This window comes from Sturnira hondurensis, unplaced genomic scaffold (assembly GCF_014824575.4).
Source record: "Sturnira hondurensis isolate 20B ecotype Veracruz unplaced genomic scaffold, ASM1482457v3 Scaffold0022136, whole genome shotgun sequence".
Classification (NCBI taxonomy): domain Eukaryota; kingdom Metazoa; phylum Chordata; class Mammalia; order Chiroptera; family Phyllostomidae; genus Sturnira; species Sturnira hondurensis.
Window position 1 is genome coordinate 9,387,297 of NW_028094767.1, and position 18,949 is coordinate 9,406,245.

Consider the following 18,949-nt stretch of genomic DNA (forward strand, 5'->3'; position numbering starts at 1 on the left):
TCAACAAACTACTTCATGGTGGCAGAGTAACATTAGCCACCTTGACTTTATGTGCATACCCATGGCATCAAATAAAAGAGAGATAGCTCACTTCTGGAGTCTGCCTCATTAATGTGAGAAAGGATACGTCTTACAACACCTCAGCAAGTTGCACAGCTTTTTGATTGCATTGTATCAAATGCCCACACTAAATCACTGCTAGTTAGTTTAGTTGTGGGTTCCTAAGCAAGATACTTCAAGAGACTAGTAAACTTGGTTGTACATTGGAGCCATTTAGAAAAATGCTAAACCTACTTTCCCACACTGATATATTCAGATCTAATCTGCTTTAGATGCAATCTGAGCTTCAGGATTTCTAAAAGCTAATAGGCAATTCTAATACATAGCTAAAGTTAAAATCCACTGTCTAAGAGCAATCAGACACACCTTTCCCATGGAGTATCAGCGTAGCATTAAATTTTCATTCTGTGTGTGAAACTGAGTGGAGAGTGTAGATTCTGGAATAAAATTAGTCATATGAAGAAACTGGCAAGGGAAAATGGGTGCTGATATCCACATGACTTTCCTAGTTCAATATTATAGCAACTTTAATCTGAAATTACAAATCAAAAGACTTTGGCATAGGAAAATCAGTTTATATATTTAGAGTTTAAGAGGTTATCAATGACTATAAATTTAATCTAATTTAATATATAATAGATTAGATTAAATTTGACTCTAATCTATTATAAAATGTTTTATAATCCTTTATAGACTTATATATGAAAATAGGGAAAACAAGCAAACATTAAGAATTTCAATATACCTGGCTGGTGTAGCTCAGTAGATTGAGCGTGGGCCTGCGAACCAGAGTATGGTGGTTCGATTCCCAGTCAGGGCACATGCCTGGGTTGCATGCCAGTTCCCAGCAGGGGACTCACAAGAGGTGACCATACATTGATATTTCTCTCCTTCTCTCCTTCCCTTCCTTTCTAAAGATAAATAAATAAAATATTTAAAAATAAATTAATAAATAAAAAGAATTTCAATATATTTGTATTTTCTATTAATAAAAACTTTAGATGAAATAAAAATGAAAAAATATAGTAAACTAAAATTGTCATTAATGTTAGAGAAACTCTTTATTGCTATTATGATGGTCACAATACCTGGTGTTAGAACAATTATTATCCTTTTTAAAATATTTTCTTAGTGTATTTTTCCATTACCATTTATCCCCATTATACCTCCCTCTCCCCTGAAATCACCATACAGAATATGTATGCCCTAAAAAACTTTTTAGCATAATAGTAGAGAATCCGGAGAAGCACTAATCTTATCTCCTATTTTAGAAGTATGATGGCTAGAGGCAAAAATATTTTCCACCATTGTAGACCCTCTGCATTCAGAAGTTGATATTCTGCAGCTTCAGGATTTGTGCAAAACTTATTCCATGAGAAAACTGACAGACAGAAAGGGGGTTGTCTCTAGTGCAGCAATACTTTTCTTGCCCAAAAAAAGAGAGGCCAGAGAAAAAGGTAGGCCCATCCACATCAGCTCTTTGGTGATGATGCTGAACTAAGCAGAAAGTAAGTTGATGGGATACTGCCACCAATCTGAGGTGCCCTGCAAAGAAAAAATGAAATGTATATTAATCATACTTTCGGCAAATGATGTTAAAATGATTGAACATCCACCAGGTAGACATGAGAAAATCTAAAGGAAATACTCTCATATTCTTTATGGGCAGATACCATGTTTGGACAGGTCTGTATAAATGAAAGATGAAGCAGAACAAATAAGAGAAAACCATGGACTGCTAACTCGTGCTACAAAATAAAAGGAGCGTTCAAAATGAAAACAAAAAGCAAGCCAATGTTTGAAAAAATTGCTTTATTCTAAGAATATTGCATGCTTCAAGTGAAAAAGCTACTGCTCCAGAATTATATTAAAAATACAATTTTTCCAGTTACCACTTTTCAGTGCATTCATAGTTTAAGTACATTCATAGACTATAATAATAGTCTTAATCAAAGTGTCCATTATACCCAGGTACTTCTCTAAATATTTTATAGGTAGTAGTTAATTTAGTTCTTTCCTGAGAAAATTTCTTTAATGCCCCCATATTTAGGAAACTGGTGCTCAGAAAGATCCTGCTCAAGTTCATACAGCGACTCGAATCTAGAACACCTGACCCTCTGAATACATGTGTTTACTCTATATACCTTACTGTGTCTTGTACTTCCAAAAATGTCCTATATAAATATATATATGGAAGTGCATATATACAAACTTACAGCACAGTTGAAATCAAGTTCATATATTATAGTTTATAAGTTATATATTAGCATTTTGAAATGAGTATTTTTCTAATTCATTACATAAAAATATATTATTTATTTTAATTATTCTGGATACTATAACCACTGCCCTATTACTAACATTTGTGTTCATTTTGAATTTTTGCTGTTGTAAGCAAGGAAGCAGAGAATTTCAAAGACATATGTTTGTGCTCTTGTGTGTATATATTTCTAGAAATAAAATAAAAGCATTTGGAACTCACTCATGGTGAATGCATTATAGGCTTAATTCCCCAGGACTCAAACTCTGACATGAAAATTGGCATGCTGGAAGTTTACTGTGGGGTGCTTTTGAATTGTGTGCCGTGTTTTCATGTATTATTTATGTCACAATAAAGCTTTTGAGAAAGAAAAGAAAACATCTGTGGGAGAATTAAAGATGCTGGATGAGGCAGAAGGAGAAGGTGGATTACAGTGGAGAGACAATGGAAACCCCCCACTCCGACTGGGAGCTCTGGAGCAGGGATGACCAGTCCAGGGGTCCCACACCGAGGGACAGGACTTACTCTCTGTGCCCCTGCATCAACCAAACATTGGGTGTGAGCTGTCACAAGAAAAAGGAAGTGACTTTGAGTGAAGTGCCTGTGCCTCTTTCCAGCTGAGGTCGATTTTCATAGCTATCAGCCACCAACTTCCCCAGGAGTTGGGGGAATGAGGATTTCAGTCCTAGGCTGAACGCATCCACTAGCACCTATAGGTAATAACACAGTATTGTGCACTTTGAAATATGTTCAGAGATATCTCATGTTAGTGTTCCACCACAACATATACACATATACTCACACATGCACATGCACATATACACAAGAACACAAGGACATTTTTGAAGGACATAAATATGTTTACCCACAGTAAACATATTGATATGTTTGTATCATATGTTACTGATGTCAGTAACATCAATATGTTACTGACAGTGATGACATTACAGGTGTATTCACATGTCCAACTTTATTCATATGTACTCATTAAAAGTGTGCCATTTTTTGTACAAAGCAATTATATCTCTTAATATCATACTCCTCTATAAAGGTTAACAAATAAATAAAGGAAACCATACCTTTTCCCCTCAGATTTATTTTCTTCTTATAAGTTCTGTAAGATGCTACTTGAGAATTCTAGTTAGCCTCTTTCCTTCCAGTAAATTATAAGAAAATGATTAATATAATGAATTATAGCACCTACCCCTTCAGCTAGTCCACAGGCTATAACTAATAAACTTCATCTTTCTCCTCCGCTACCCACTTTACATTCCCTTTACCATCACCTAGAATCTCTCCAGTCCTGCTCTTACCCTAGCAGTCTATGTTATAATTTATCAGCTGGGGCTTGCCATGAAATTATAGCAGGTCCTCTCATTGTCCCCGAAGGTGCAACCAATTTATGTTTTTCCCGAGGGTGCTCTGTTATTTTTAATTTATACTACTGACTGGAGGGTGGGGATTTCATGGGGAGACAGATTGTGTCTTCTAAATTGCACTCTCTGTAGTTCTAACTCCCATGCCAAAGGGGTAGGGGACGATGTGAACATTCTACCAATTAAAGGGTTGAAAATCTGTGTAAAATTTTTGACTCCCCCAAAACTTAACTTCAGTTGGCCCTTTATATCCATGGTTTCAACCAAATCCTTATTGAAACTTCATTTCCCATCTTCTATTAGCAATTCGTGGTAACAAAACTATGGTTGGAAGTCTGAAAATATTTTTCCCTTCAGTTGGTTGAATCTGCAGATGTGTAACCACTGATAAGAAGGACTGGCTGTATTTACTGAACATACTACAAGTATAAGTAGACCAGCTTAGTTCAAACCCATATTGTTTAAGGGTGGACTATATTTATTTTGAGACTGAGGAAATGATATGGAAACCAGCAGAACCACTGTGAGCTACACTTGGGTCAGGTACACTATTTATCTCGTTTCTGGGCAGACTGCATTTATTGAAAAAAAAACTGAGTATAAGTGGAATGGTGCGACTTAAACCCTTGCTGTTCAAGTGTGGATTGTTTATATTCAGGAACTGGGGAAATGATGACTGGAACCAGCTAACCACTATAGCTACACCTGGGTCAGGTACATTTATTGTATTGTCTCTATATGCACCATTCTAAAATCAGGGAAATGAAGCTTCAGAAATCTAGATGTCAATGTCAAAGTGAGTTCATGTCCAACCACCTCAAAATGTTTGGCATCCTTTCTCCTACATGAAGTAAATAGCCATAGGTCCTATTAGTGGAATCATTACTATAGATTGCCATGGTGTCATAGGATGTTTTCTCTTGGGCCCCTGGCCTCTCCTTTCACCAGTGAGTCTGGGGTCTAAACTCTGGACAAAGGCTCATTAATTTTAGTTGTGCTTCCCCCAGCCTCCTAAATATAAAGCAATTTATAGATTCAATGCAATCCCTATAAAAATACCATTGACATATTTCACAGATATACAACAAACATTTCAAAATTTATTTGGGACCATAAATGATCCCAAATAGTGCAGCAATTTTGAGAAAGAAGAGTAATGGAGGAGGGATCACAATACCTGTTATCAAACTGTGCTATAAGGCCACTGTAATCAAAACAGTTTTTTACTGACATGAGAACATACACATAGGTCAATGAAAGAACAGAGAGCTCAAAAATGCACCCAAGTCTCTATGGTCAATTAATATTCAACAAATGGGGCATAAACACAAAATGGAGTAAAAATAGATTCTTCAACAACTAGTATTGGGAGATCTGGAAAGCTACATGAAAAAAATGAAACAACCACCAACTTACATTATATAGAAAAATATACTCAAGATGGATAAAAGACTTAAATATAAGCCATGAAACCATACAAGTGCTAAAGGAGAACATAGAAAAATCTCAGATATTCCACATAGCAATATTTTCACCAGTACAGCAAAGGACATAAAGGAAATAATAAACGAATGAGAGTTCACTAAAGTAAAAAGCTTCTGCACAGCTAAAGGGAACCAATCATACATGAACATATATTTGCCAATGAAACCTCAGACGAGGGTTTGATTTCCAAAATATATAAAGAACTCTCATGACTCCACTCCAGGAAGACAGAAAACCCAATTAAAAACAGGCAAAGGACCTGAACAGACACTTCTCCATGAAAGACATACAGAGGGCCCAGAGACTTATGAAAAGATGCTCAGCATCACTAGCCATCAGAGAGATGCAAGTTAAAACCACAATGAGATATCACTTCACATTAGTCAGAATGTCCATCATAAACAAATCAACAAACAACAAGTGCTGGCAAGATTGTAGAGAAAAGGAAACCCTAGTGCACTGTTGGTGGGAATGCAGACTGGTGCAGCCACTGTGGAAAACATTATGGAATTTCCTCAGAAAACTAAAAATAAAAATGCCTTTTCACCTGGGAATTCCTCTGCTGGGACTAAACCCCAAGAGTCCTGAAACACCAATTCGAAAGAACCTATGGGCCCCAGTGTTCACAGCAGCACAATTTATGATAGTCAAGTGCTGGAAGCAGCCTAAGTGTCCATCAATAAGCGAATGGATCAAAAAACTATGGTACATCTACATTATGGGATACTATGCAGTAGAAAGAAAGAAGGAGTTCCTACTCTTTGTGACAGCATGAATAAAACTGGAAAGCATTATGCTAAGTGAAATAAGTCAGGCAGTGAAAGACAAATACCGTATGATCTCACCTACAATTGGAAACTAATCAATGAAACAAACAAGCAAGCAAATGTGACCAGAGATGTTGAAATAAATAACAAACTGACAGTAACCAGAGGGGAGGTGGAAGGCCATAATGGGGGGAAAGAAAGAAGGGTCATCAAGGAACATGTATAAAGGACCCATGGACAAAGCCAAAGCAGGGTAGGATCTAGGGTGGGAGGTGGGGATGGCTGGGGTCAGGGGGATGGTGGGGGAAAATGGAGACAATTGTACTTGAACAACAATTAAAAAAGAGAAAAAATATTCATTGTTGATATATTTTTATTGTATAGATTAAGAAATATCCTTGTTTCTGTTAACCTATTCTGCTTTAGACACAATGTGTTCTATTATGTCTCCTTGGTTCTTGGAGGACCAGGGGCCCCTTTACTATCTCTGTAACCTTGGTGATCATTATCATTGGCCATTCTTACTCAAAAGGTTATGGAGAAGACCACCTGGTCTTCTTAAAGTCCAAAATCCTATCATCACTGTTACTTACGTGGAGCCAGTTTTGGTAACAGAATCTCGTATAATCAGTCCTGGCCTATAGGGGATGATCAATAGGAAATTTCTCAGTGAAGTTTGTGCCCCTCTGAAAAGCATGTATCATCTCTCCGATAAGAAGGGTAATCTCCAGGCCCTCCCTCCTGCAGAGTAAGGTCAGTTTTATGGCCTTACTTGAAGCATGTACTCTAGTGTGCTCATTTCTCCAAGCTTTTGATTTTTTTCATTTTAATTATAATCATTGTTATTTATTCTGGTTCACATGGACCATCAATTTCTCTAAGCTCCCAAGAACTGACTAACCAAGTGTAGGAAGGATCCATTCAGGACATGAAATATATGAAATAGGTCAATACGTATATTAAGTACATTCCACCTAGGTCCTGTGAGACAGATGACCTTTGACTGACATTTTTACAAGAGATTACTCTTCCTTACCTTCCTTCACCCTCTTTCATTCTTCCTTGTGTTTCACATATTTCTTCCTATAAACTCATATCTCTTTTGACAAAACAAAAAGCAGTTGTGAGTGTTATTTGGATTTTTTCTGAAGGAGCTAATTTTAAACTTTAATAAAATAATGGGTCCATAATTTCTGTATCTCTAAATACTTTTTAGCTTTCTTCATAAGAAGTTTTATTTTCACATATTTTTGATATTGTGTAACAAAAATTGTGCTGTAGTTTTGTGGAGGCTCAGATAGTAATATTTTTTCCTCCCATTTTCTAAGTTCTTCTGCCTGCACTGATAACCAAATTAACAGAGAGATTAACAGGTGAAAAATCAAATTTTAATGCATGCCATGAAGAATTCACATAGACATGATAAATCCATGAAAATTCATGAAGTCAGTGAGGCAACATGGGATATATAAGACATTTTGGATAGAAGATAAAAGGGATGGAGAACAAGAGGTATTAAGTTTCAAAAGCTAGAATAGATGACTTACAGGTAGTTGAAGAACAGAACGTAATTGGCAGAAAAATCCTTGCTAGGCTACTCAGAAACAATGAGACACCAGGGGTATCCATCCAACTGGCACCTGCCTGAAGCCCTCTTGTTTACTATATTTAATTCAAATTAGGCTAAGGCAGCATGCTAAGATCTTCCAGAAGCAGATTTCTGTTTCTGAAGCTCAGGGTCAAAGGTTCTGAATCCTCCATTTCCAATGAACACCTTAAAATCGATATCTCCAAAACAGCTTCACGTGGCAGAATTTTGGTCCCTTCAAGTTCATAATGAATTGCATCATATGTATAAAGATTATAATTAGTAAAGAGTATTAAGTGCTGATATATATTACTACTTTTGAAGGATAGAGAGAGAGATAATTTTGTGGCTGTCTCAGTGGTGAAATGCCCCTTTCCTATGGTTTCCATATTATGATCATAATGGCATAAATATGCAACTGTTCTTACCGTCCTGAATTCAGCTGGTGCTGATGTTCTAGTCCCAGATTTAAATGTATGAATTTTGAGTTTTCTCAAAAATACAGCGTTTCATCAGATTTACTTTGGGTTTTAAATGTGAGTAACAGAAGGCTGACCCAGTGTATTTTCTACCTCTACTTGCCTGGCACTTCAACTTTCTGCTATGAAATGAAGGGTCATCGGAATTGTGAAAAACCTGGAATTATTTCCAGAGATGCAGACCTGTCTAGAGAGTAGCTTAAATTCAACTGCTAAGAAAAAGATCTATTGATCACTTGTTTTCTAACACAGCATAGGAGATTAAATCCTGGCAAATAGTGGAGACACATAGATGATTAAAATACAAATATACCAAGGATATACCCAAACTGTTTATTTACATCACAGTTTAAATGTATAGGAAATAATTTTGCAGCCCTGACTGATGTGGCTTAGTGGGTCAGGCATTGTACTGCCGACAGAAAGGTTGTAGGTTCAATTCCTAGTCAGGGCGCGTGCCTGGGTTGTGGGCCAGGTCACTGGTTGGGAGCGCGTAAGGGGCAACTGATCAGTGCTTCTTTCTCACATCACTTTTTCTCTCCCCTCTCTTTCTCCCTCCTATCCTCCTCTCTAAAAATAAATTAATAATTTTTTTAAAAACAAACTAATTTTTCAGTATAAATAAATGATTCATAGATTTTATCTATAAATAGGTAAATAATAGTGTCTCCTAAATTATACAGAAAGAATATATCTTTGGAAAAAACATAAATATAATGAGGATTAATAGACCAAATAGAAAAATTATTTTTCTATCAACATTAAAATAGAAATTCTTAAATTGATTTAGAATATATACTCAGTAATCTGTTCTTCATTTTTACAAAACCATAAAAGGAAGATCTGTTTTCTATTAATCAAGTGCTTGTAGATAATGTCACGAGCAGGATTTTCTACTATACTTTCCAAAAGATTGTAAAATTCTACAAATATTTAAGTATATATTATATCATGCAGTGAGGTTATTCAATATTTTTAATAAATTAAGTTTGCATTTTAGTTTTTTTTAAAGGGTCAATATTAAATTTAATTGATGCTAAATTATTCTTGGAAGTGTTTGTTAAAATGGCCCTTAAATTTTTATCACAAGCCTTGATTTTTTCACAGAATTCTGTATTTGAATTTTTTACTATACATAGGACAGCATCTTAAATCACGCAGTTAATTTAAGTTACTATATTAAGCATTACTACTTTCTTTTCCTGGCTCATCCTCACTGTTGTCTTCCTTACCTTACCTGATGGCACCACTTGGCAATACTGAAACTAAAATCCAAAGTCCCCATTACTTACTGTCTCATCAGGTTATACTCTTCACTATTCATATTTTCTCAAGCCTTCATCGGAAATGTGTATCAAATGTGGTATACCTAATTACTGCTTTTGTTTAGGCCCTAATAATCTTTTATCAGCAGAAAAATTGCTGATAAAAGCAGCAGTAAATCTGCTTAAGATCATTTAAGCGGCTCCTTAAATGATCTTCACGCTCCCAAACTCTCCCTATTATAACCCACCTTCTACTTTATGAGAACCTGATTCTGTTACTACCATACTTAAAACAGCAAACCTGAAACATTTTCAAGGGTAGAAGCCAAATAACTTAGATTAACTGTTGTTGCTATTGTTTTCACCTCCCTTTGCTGTAATTTTTGAGGTCACTTCCATCCTTTTACTCCACATCTCAATCTTCTTGTGTGTTTTTACATCTTAATATTTTCATGGTGTTCTTCAGAGTGGTTTTTAATACTACTTTCTACATTTAATGTATATTAATATAAATCATTTATTTGAAATACATTTTTTCAGTATAAATTAGCCAGAAGTTTCCCCATGTTTTTATCCAAGAAAGCTGCAGTGGTTAAAAGTATAGTAGTGACTATCTTATAGTGAATAAAACAATAATATAAAGAATGAATGACATAGTTGAGTGACCCGTATTTTTTATTTCTTCCTTTTTCTGTGCCCCTAATTTTTTAAGACATTAAATATGTAAAACTACTTTATGATGTACTGTTGTATAATGTCTTTTTCACCTACTGGTTTTGGTTGGAATTTTATTTTGCATACTAGTAATGGCTGCAACAAACAATAAGTGAGCTAATTTTTATAAGAAGAGGTCTTTAAAGATATGTATAGTTAGACCTGTATTTATAGGTTTATAGCTAACAAACCTGGCATGCTTATACAAAGTATAGATAAGTCTAGATAAGCAGGTTCAAACATAGGTAAGTATTGCTGAATAATATTTGTGTATCACATATCAAGATTTATAGTAAGCAGAGAGAGTAGTTATAGTTAAATTGGAATCTACTAAGTTTTTTGAAGATAATGAATTTTCATTTAATTTTCTTTTTCCCCTTATTTTATAACAATGTTGTCTACTTTATTTTTTTATTATTAGCTTTGGTACTTCAAAGCAACACTTAAAAACTGAAATGTTGTTCTTACTTAGAAGATATTCAATGTATTTTATGCCAATGACTTTTTTGTCCCCTCACTGGAGAAGACAGCAAATTAAAATATACTTTAAGCACTTACTCAATTAGTTTTCAAGTGTTTCCTACTGGTAACTACACACTTGAAAAGTCATAGTTGTGTTTTTGTTCTTCTTGTTGTTGTTTTCTTTTTAATACATAAAGATTCTGCTTCTAGCTGTGACTTTGGAAAATCCTGCTAGATCACACCCAATCCCGAATGGTACAAACTAAAAAACAGATTGAAGCTCTCATGTAAAATATGTTTTTGCATCCATCAAAAACTAGTTTTTCTGACATGTATAAAGGCAAATTCAAATAAATGTGTAGATCTGATTATTAGTTACTAGTAGTGACTTTGTTCCTTGGAACTTTATTTTCTACAAAACATCCATTCATCTCCATAGGCTTCATCTTGGCATCATTAGTCCCATTGACATATGGCCAGATGACTTCCTGAGGATTTGATCCTTGTAAGCATACCACATGATATCTCAGGCCACCTGTTATTTGGGAAGATAAAGCAAATCTTCAGCACATATGCTAAATAGTTGAGCATTGTCAGTTATTAACAAGGAATTCTTTTAAAGTAGTCTGGTTGAAATTATATACTCATGAACAAATGTGAGAAAAGGGAAACAAATATTCACGTAACACCCCTTAGAAGTCAAGTGACTACAAATAAAATATATGCACTGAAGCTATTTTATGGGATTTTGCTATTCCTAATTTTAACATTATTTCACAAAATGTTGAATAGTTGTACAATGGAATTCTGCAAAATAGAAAAACATAAAGGAAGGGAAGAAAATGGGAAAGCGATGTTGGGTTTCAGTTCTCAAGTTTGCTAACCACGTGACAATGGGTGTGTCACTTTTAGGCTCAGCACGTTCAGCTATCCCTTCTGTAAAGAATGTGAATCTCTCTTCTTTCTTAGGCACTTTATTAGAATTGTCAAATTGGATAACCTATTTGACAGTTTAATGTATGAGGACTAGACCAATAAATGAAAAGTACCACTAGAAATTAAAGCAATATCCATTCTTGAGATGTATATTTTATTGAAGCATTAACAAATGATTTTTAAAATTCTTTGGCAGCATGTAGTAACCACTATAAGTGGCTAAGCATTGACGATGTCAGAAACTACATATACTTTTTATTCATTATCACATTTAATTTTTACAATTCTCTGAGATTACCAATTTTATTAAGCTGTCTTGTCACCAATATTTCAAAAGAAAGAATTCAGGTAAGTCTATATGATTCCAACTAAAAATTACATATTAATATCTATATATTTAACATATGCATATTATATACATGAGAATAAAAAATGGAAAATTCTTATATATCGAGGAGCCATAAGCTTCATGATAGGAATAAACCATGGAAATATTTACAATGCAAGATAGTATACATGATGATTTCCTAAAGGTTGTGGCAAGTGAATTTGAGAGCAAGGTGGAGTCGTGTTCAGGGTTAGTAAATAAGTGATAATATAATCTTTTTTGGACAATATTCAGTTTCATTTAGGAATATTAGAGATAATCAAAGATGAACAGTTAGCACCATAGAAAGTTTTTTTCAGAGAGGTAGGCCTAAAGCAGGTCTATCTAGGCAAACTTGGGAGAATAGCCATCAAAATAATCTCTTTATATTTTAGAAAAGGAGATGAAAATATCAAGAATTTTTATTCATTCTTTCAAGAAATAGTATATTCATAATTTTTTAATATTTCAAAGGTATGAATTATTTCAGTTGTAAAGTTTCTTTTGACAAACATACCTTGCAAAGAAATATTAAGGCCCTGGCTGGTGTAGCTCAGTGGACTGAGCACGGGCCTGAGAACCAGAGGATCGAGGTTCGATTCCCAGTCAGGGCACATGCCTGGGTTGCAGGCCTGTTCCCTGCAGGCCAACTCCCAGCAGGGGATGCACGAAAGGCAACCATACATTGATATTTCTCTCCCTCTCTCCTTCCCCTCTTTTAAAAAAAAGATACATAAATAAATAAAATATTTAAAAAAAACTTAAAAAAAAGAAATATTAAATTTGCATGATAGCAATCATTGTCTCCAAGCTACCAAATTAAAAAAAAAGGCATAAAATTTATCTTTTTTTTATATTGGGTTCAATCTTATGGAACTACTAAATGCATCATTAGTCAGTTATGCCTAAAGCCATCATGTCCCCTATTTATTTTAGTTTTAATTTCAGTGGATGCCATATCTACTTAGAATTTTAAGTACAGTGTAATCCAATCATTCAACTATCCCCACTCACTCTATTAGTATCCTCTATATTTATTAAAATAGAATGGGCTAGGTACTCCTGGGGTTTTGACACTTAAGACTAAATTTTGTTTCTTTTCTTTTCCCCCTCCCCACCTTTCTTTCTTTCCTTCCTTCCTTCCTTTCTCTCTCTCTCTCTTTCTTTCTTCCTTGTTTCCTTTCCTCCCCCTTCCCCCTTCCCCCCTTTTTCTTTTTTAGCAAAACATCACCTATCATGAATTAAGTTACATAAATTTTTCAGCAATATAATACTTTTTTCAAGTTATCTTAACTATCTAATGTATTAGTAAAATAATAATTTTCTGAAAATAATACTTCTAATGCCCTCTATGCCTTGTCTCGTGATTTATTACTTGCCAAATAGTATATTTACTTGAGTTTTGGAGCTCTGCCTTGGCCACAGACTGACAGGAGTTCTGTCTCTGAATCTACCCACCATTTTGGGTTGACTTCCACTCAACCAGTTGATTAATGATCCTCATATTTCACCCATATTGGCAGGTTTCATTATTGTCCATTTCCCTTATTTGAATAATACTTAGGTGGAAAACACCTTTTTCTGTGTTACCTGTCAGAATTCTCCTACTTTCAGTAGCAGAACTCAGTAGTAGCCTAGGTTGATAGAAGATGTTTGGCCAAAATGCTATTTGAAGTAAAAAATTTCTAAGAGAGTAACAGATACTAGATAGCTGAGGATTGAATGGAGCCAAAGTCTGTTATACATAGACAAGATCTAAATGCCTTATTTTTTGTTTGTTTTCTCTTCAGTTTTTCCACATTATTCATATATTAATAGGAAAGATGTTATTCAAGCATACAAAATGGAAACAAAGATAGAAGCATAAAGGAACACCCTATTATAAATATTCTGATACTATTAAGAATATTAATATGTCTTATGTCCCTAAAACATTAAATTAAATATCATCTGAGACTTATAAACAGCAATGTCATTGGTAAAACATGTTTTACATAAAATAAATAATTGAGAAATTTTCTCAATGGATAATTCAGCTCGACGAGTTGCTAAAGTTGAAATTGGTAGCACTAGAGGTCTCTGACATGTCTCAGAGACCTACTTTTGTTAGCAATTTACCAAATGCTTCTTAAATTGCATTTCAGCCAGTGTAGTCAGTTTTATAGTAATATACCTTAAATTGTCTCAAGAAAATAGGCAAACAATATTTTAAGGCATATATAATTTCTCAGTTCTGTCATAAATAAAAATTTCCACTTATTAATTCAAGGTAGTAATTACATGGAAAATGCAAAGAATAAATTTCAATCAGCATTGTTCATATTTCCTAAAATTTTATTTCAGCTGTGAATGTACATCTGGATGGACTGGACAAAACTGTAGTGAAGAAATAAATGAATGTGACTCTGACCCGTGCATGAATGGAGCTCTTTGTCATGAATCTACCATCCCCGGGCAGTTTGTATGCCTGTGCCCACCCTTTTATACTGGAAAATTTTGCCATCAACACTATAACCCCAGTGATCCACTCACTGACCCTTGCAGAAACAATGCAACATGCTTGACTTTGGTGGATGGGAATCATTGTATTTGTAGAGAAGGTAAGAGCTTATACTTGTTTTAATATTGTATTTTGTGTTTTGTTTTCTCTGTGGATGACAGCTTTTTAAGAATGCATGAGAGAAAACCTATATACATTGGCGGATGGGGGCAGTATTTGACTCCAAATCCAAGTATGTAATATACTGGGGGAATAATTTTAAAAGTTAACTTACATAGCAATGGAGGAAAGGGAATAGGGTGAAACTTTGTAGCTTTGGGCTCTTCTTTTTCCTTCTCTCAGAAATCCTCTCTCATTCTTTGTTAACAGTTTCTTTTTTCTGAGTGATCTTGCCCATGTCCTGTTCCTGACAATAGCAGCTAGTTAGAAATGGGCATAGGTTTCATTTAGGGCAGTGGTTTCCAACAAGTGTGCCACTGGGGGCACACTAGTGTGCCACAGAGCTTTTAAAATGTGCAATACCTGATTAGTTAGTCAGGGGCACTTACCCTTTTCCCTTAGATTGTCAAATAAAAAAAATAACAACAGCCAATACGATACTAGTTGTCCTGTATGACTCGTTCAAAACTATACCTATTTTTTCATATCAGCCAAAAATAAAATATATTAATGGTGTGCTGCAGAATTTTAGTAATTATTTTTTATGTGTCACAAGATGAAAAAGGTTGAAAATAGCTCATCTAGGGTAGTCAAATACTTCACTGTTACTTTTCTCCTGGACCTATCTATAAACATTACTTCTTTCTGCTTAGATTGCTAAAATAGGATCATATGACTGTGGTGGCTACTTTGTACCATGAGAGAGAACTCTGGGAAGAGATAGAGAATAAACAGACCTGTTGGAACTCCTGAAACCATCCATACCTGAAGCCAGGATACTGCTAGCTTCCTGGGTCACATCAGCCAATAATTTTACTCATAATCATTAAAGATGCCTGGTTGAGATCTCTTCAGTTGTAACTAAAAGAGACCTGATTAATGCACAAGTAGTCTGGGTAAAAGGTCACTGCTCATGGACTGCTGACTACACAAAATCTATTACTATCTTCACGGTAATGCTTCTGCCATAAAACTAGCACATCATAGGGTTTTTATTGTAACTGGACTATACCATAAGGACAATATACAAATCACACTGTGTTTAGAGATGTACAACAAGTATTTATTTCCTAATACTCACTTGTTCGTGTCTCTTTCCTTGTAAATGACTCTACTAGAATAGGAGTCTTTCAAAGATAAGGACAACACTAATTTACTCCAAAAAGTATTGGTCTAAAAAGGCCAGCTTAGACAAGATTAACTAATTGGTTATCTTAGTCAAATCTATTTGTCTTTATTTTTATAAGTCCTTTAAAACTTCCTGATTATATCAGGTAATCTATTATAAGAATATAGAGGCAAATCCTAGCACCTATGTCTATGACAGGAGCTTCTGGGCCTCCTGAGTGACTGTAACTAGAAACTAAAAAGCTATTGCTAACTTTATTTTGCAAAAATGGCACTGGTATAAAACATATAGTGTGGGCATATAGAGCTTATGCATAAATGTTTTCGGAAATGAGGCAGGAAAAACAAGTTAGGACAAAATGTGAGGAAGAGCATTTGATGCCCTGCAAACCTCAGTAATTATGAAGTACAAAATTTAAATATTTTTTTAGAAAAATTATTCAATATCAGGCTACTTTATTCAGCAGGATTATTCCATGGCGCTTTACTTGTCCTATTAATATATTATCAGAATGTAACTAATATATAAATATTTATTGTGGAGTAGCAATTTATTTTCTCAATTTTAATAAAAACTCTGTTTTGAACAGGTAATCTATGAGATAGGCTTTTGAATTCATATGTTTTAAATTATATTTTGTTGATTATGTTATGTAGGGTAAGTGGAAGCAATCTGGCTTCCTCACCCAGGTGTCTGTGTAGCTAAGGGAAGCAGAGTTCCCATAGCCTTGGAGGGGCCTGATAACCAGTGTTCTTATAGTTTTGAGACTGGGTCCGATAAACTGTTCCCATAACATGAAATGAGCCCGCATGTGCAGAATTGTTATGTTATGTTATGTTATGTTATGTATGTTATGTTATGTTCTGGCAGTTTTATGGGTTTTTTCCCCTTTAATACTTAAACAGGTAGGGACTCCCTTCTGTGGGTGATGACGGTGAAAGACACACAAGGGCTGTGACAAGTGCCATGTTGGGTGCCACGCTGGGGAACAAGAATCATGACATGAGACATGCACATAGACACATAGCTTGCAGTGTGCATTGCTTGCCCACCCATGAATAAAGGCATGCCAGACATCCCAACAGCTCTGTGAATATTTTTCTGTCTGCATGAATCCCATGAACCTGCCTGGCCTTGAAGGGTGGCAACACATGTTATTACAGTTGTCCTGATTTTATCCCTTTGCCCTCCCTCCACCCAGCACCCCCACTCTGCCAAGCAATGCCCACACCATTGTTCATGTCCAGGGGTAAAGTATGTAAGTTCTTTGGCTACTCCATTTCCTATATTGTACTTTACATCCCCGTGGCTATTATGTAACTATCTATTTGTATTTCTAAATTCCCTTACCTCTTACCCCATCTCATCTGGCAATCATCAACCACTCTTTGTATCTGTGGTTCTATCTCTGTTCTTCTTCTTTGCTTAGTTTGTTGTTTAGATTCAGTTGATAGATTTGTATTTTTTGTCATTTTATTATTTATAGTATTGATCTCCTTTTTCTTAATTAAGTCCTTTAATATTTCATATAATAATAATTTGGTAGTGGTTAACTCATTCAGTTTTTTCTTGTCTGGGAAGCTCATTATCTGCCCTTCCTTCCTAAATGTTATTTTTGTTGGGCAGAGCAATATTGGCTGTCGATCTCTGCTTTTCATGACTTTGAATATTTCTTGCCAGTTTCTTCTAGCCTGCAAAGTTTTTTTTTGAGAAGTCAGCCAAAAGTCTTATGGGAACTTCCCTGCAGATAACTAACTTCTTTTCTCTTGCTGCTTTTAAGATTCTCTATCTTTAGCCTTTAGCATTTTAATCATGATGTGTCTTGGCATGAGGCCTCTTTTCATCCATCTTATTTGGGACTCTCTGTGCTTCCTGGACTTACATGTCTATTTCCTTCACCAAATTAGGGAAGTTTTATTTCATTAATTTTTCAAATAAATTTTCAGTTTTTTGCTCTTTCTCTTCTATTTTTGGTATCCCTATGATGCAAATGTTGGAACACTTGAAGTTGTCACTGAGGCTCCTTATACTATCCTCATTTGGGGGGCATTCTTTTTTCTTCTTGTTTTTCTGATTGGTCGTGTTTTCTTTCCTTATGTGCCATACCATTGATGTGATTCTCAGTTTCATCCATTCTACTCTTATTTCCCTGTAAGTTGTTCTTTATTTCAGTTTGTGTATCCTTTATTTCTGACTAGATCATTTTTATGCTGTTGAAGTCTTCACTAAATTCCTTGAGCACCCTTATAACCAGGTTTTGAACTCTGCATCTGATAGTTTGCTTATCTCCATTCCTTCTAGCCCTTTTACTGAAGTTTTGGTCTGTTCTTGAATTTGAGCCATGTTTCTTTGTCTCCTCATTTTTGCAGCTTCCCTGTGTTTGTTTCTATGTTAAATAGAGCTGCCTTGACTCTGTAGTGTAGCCTAATGTAGTAGGTGTCCTGCAGGGTCCAGTGGTATAGCCTCCCCTATCACTGAAACTCGGTCATCAAGGTGTGCTCTTCTTCCCAGTTGAGTATACCCTCCTACTTCAGGTTGCTGTTGGACAATCAATGGAAGGAATTTACTCAAGCCAGTCAATTGCAAGCACTAGAGGTGACTACTGACCAACAAACCTGCCTCTCTGACATGGTCTGTAGCTGTCTACTGTGTGCACTGGCCTGGGGGTTTCCCAGGTGGTACAGGCCAAGGTCAGCCCCCACCTGTGTTTTTACCAGGGCCACCCTGCCTAAGCTATAAAGCAATCTGAGATGGCTGCTACTTGTGCTGGGCTTGGATTTCCAAAATGAAGTGCAGCTGTGAATCTAGGCTGGCTACTGCTACTGCCAGCCTGAGGCTCACTGAGGCCAGCTGTTGCTTGTTTGCTAGGATTTAGGAAGTTGTAAAGCAGGAGCCAAGACCAGCCATTCATATGGAAAAGCAGCTTGGCTGGGCCTATAAACTGGGTGGGGCAGAGTATCTGGGGATTTCCAAGGTGGGACAGTGATAGCAAGGTTGATGGAATCTCAGATATGGTACAAGTTTGCCAGTTCTGTGGGGGGAGTCTTTAGAAACGTGACAATAACCTCTGCTGACCTTGATACCAGATACTTCATTTTCTCCCTGTATACTACTGGCACCTTTTAAGATGCTACCCTGATGCTGGAGATCAGAGGGAGTGAGTCTGAGTAGGTGAGTTCATGTGTGGGTTCTTTAAGAGAAACTGCTTGACCCTCACTCAGTTTCTCCCACTGACTCAATCCTCACTGGTTTTTGCAGCCAGAAGTCATGGGGGCTTATCTTCCTGACACTGAAGCCCTGGGCTGGTGGGGCCTAGTGTGGAGCTGAGGCTCCTCCCTTCTGAGATATCCTTCCCAAATTTTTTACCACCACACATAGGTGAGGGACTAGACTATTCTGGGT

General features: G+C 35.8%; 1 protein-coding gene across 1 annotated transcript in view; it reads left to right on the plus strand.

Moving 5' to 3' along the window:
- LOC118978731 (protein eyes shut homolog) overlaps positions 1–14,988 on the plus strand; it is a 213,878-nt gene extending 198,890 nt beyond the window's left edge. The window contains exons 6-7 of the mRNA XM_037034346.1: positions 14,103–14,359; positions 14,975–14,988. Of these exons, the coding sequence (XP_036890241.1) occupies positions 14,103–14,359; positions 14,975–14,988 (271 nt within the window). The remainder of the gene's footprint in view (positions 1–14,102; positions 14,360–14,974) is intronic.
- Positions 14,989–18,949: the final 3,961 nt, after the last annotated feature.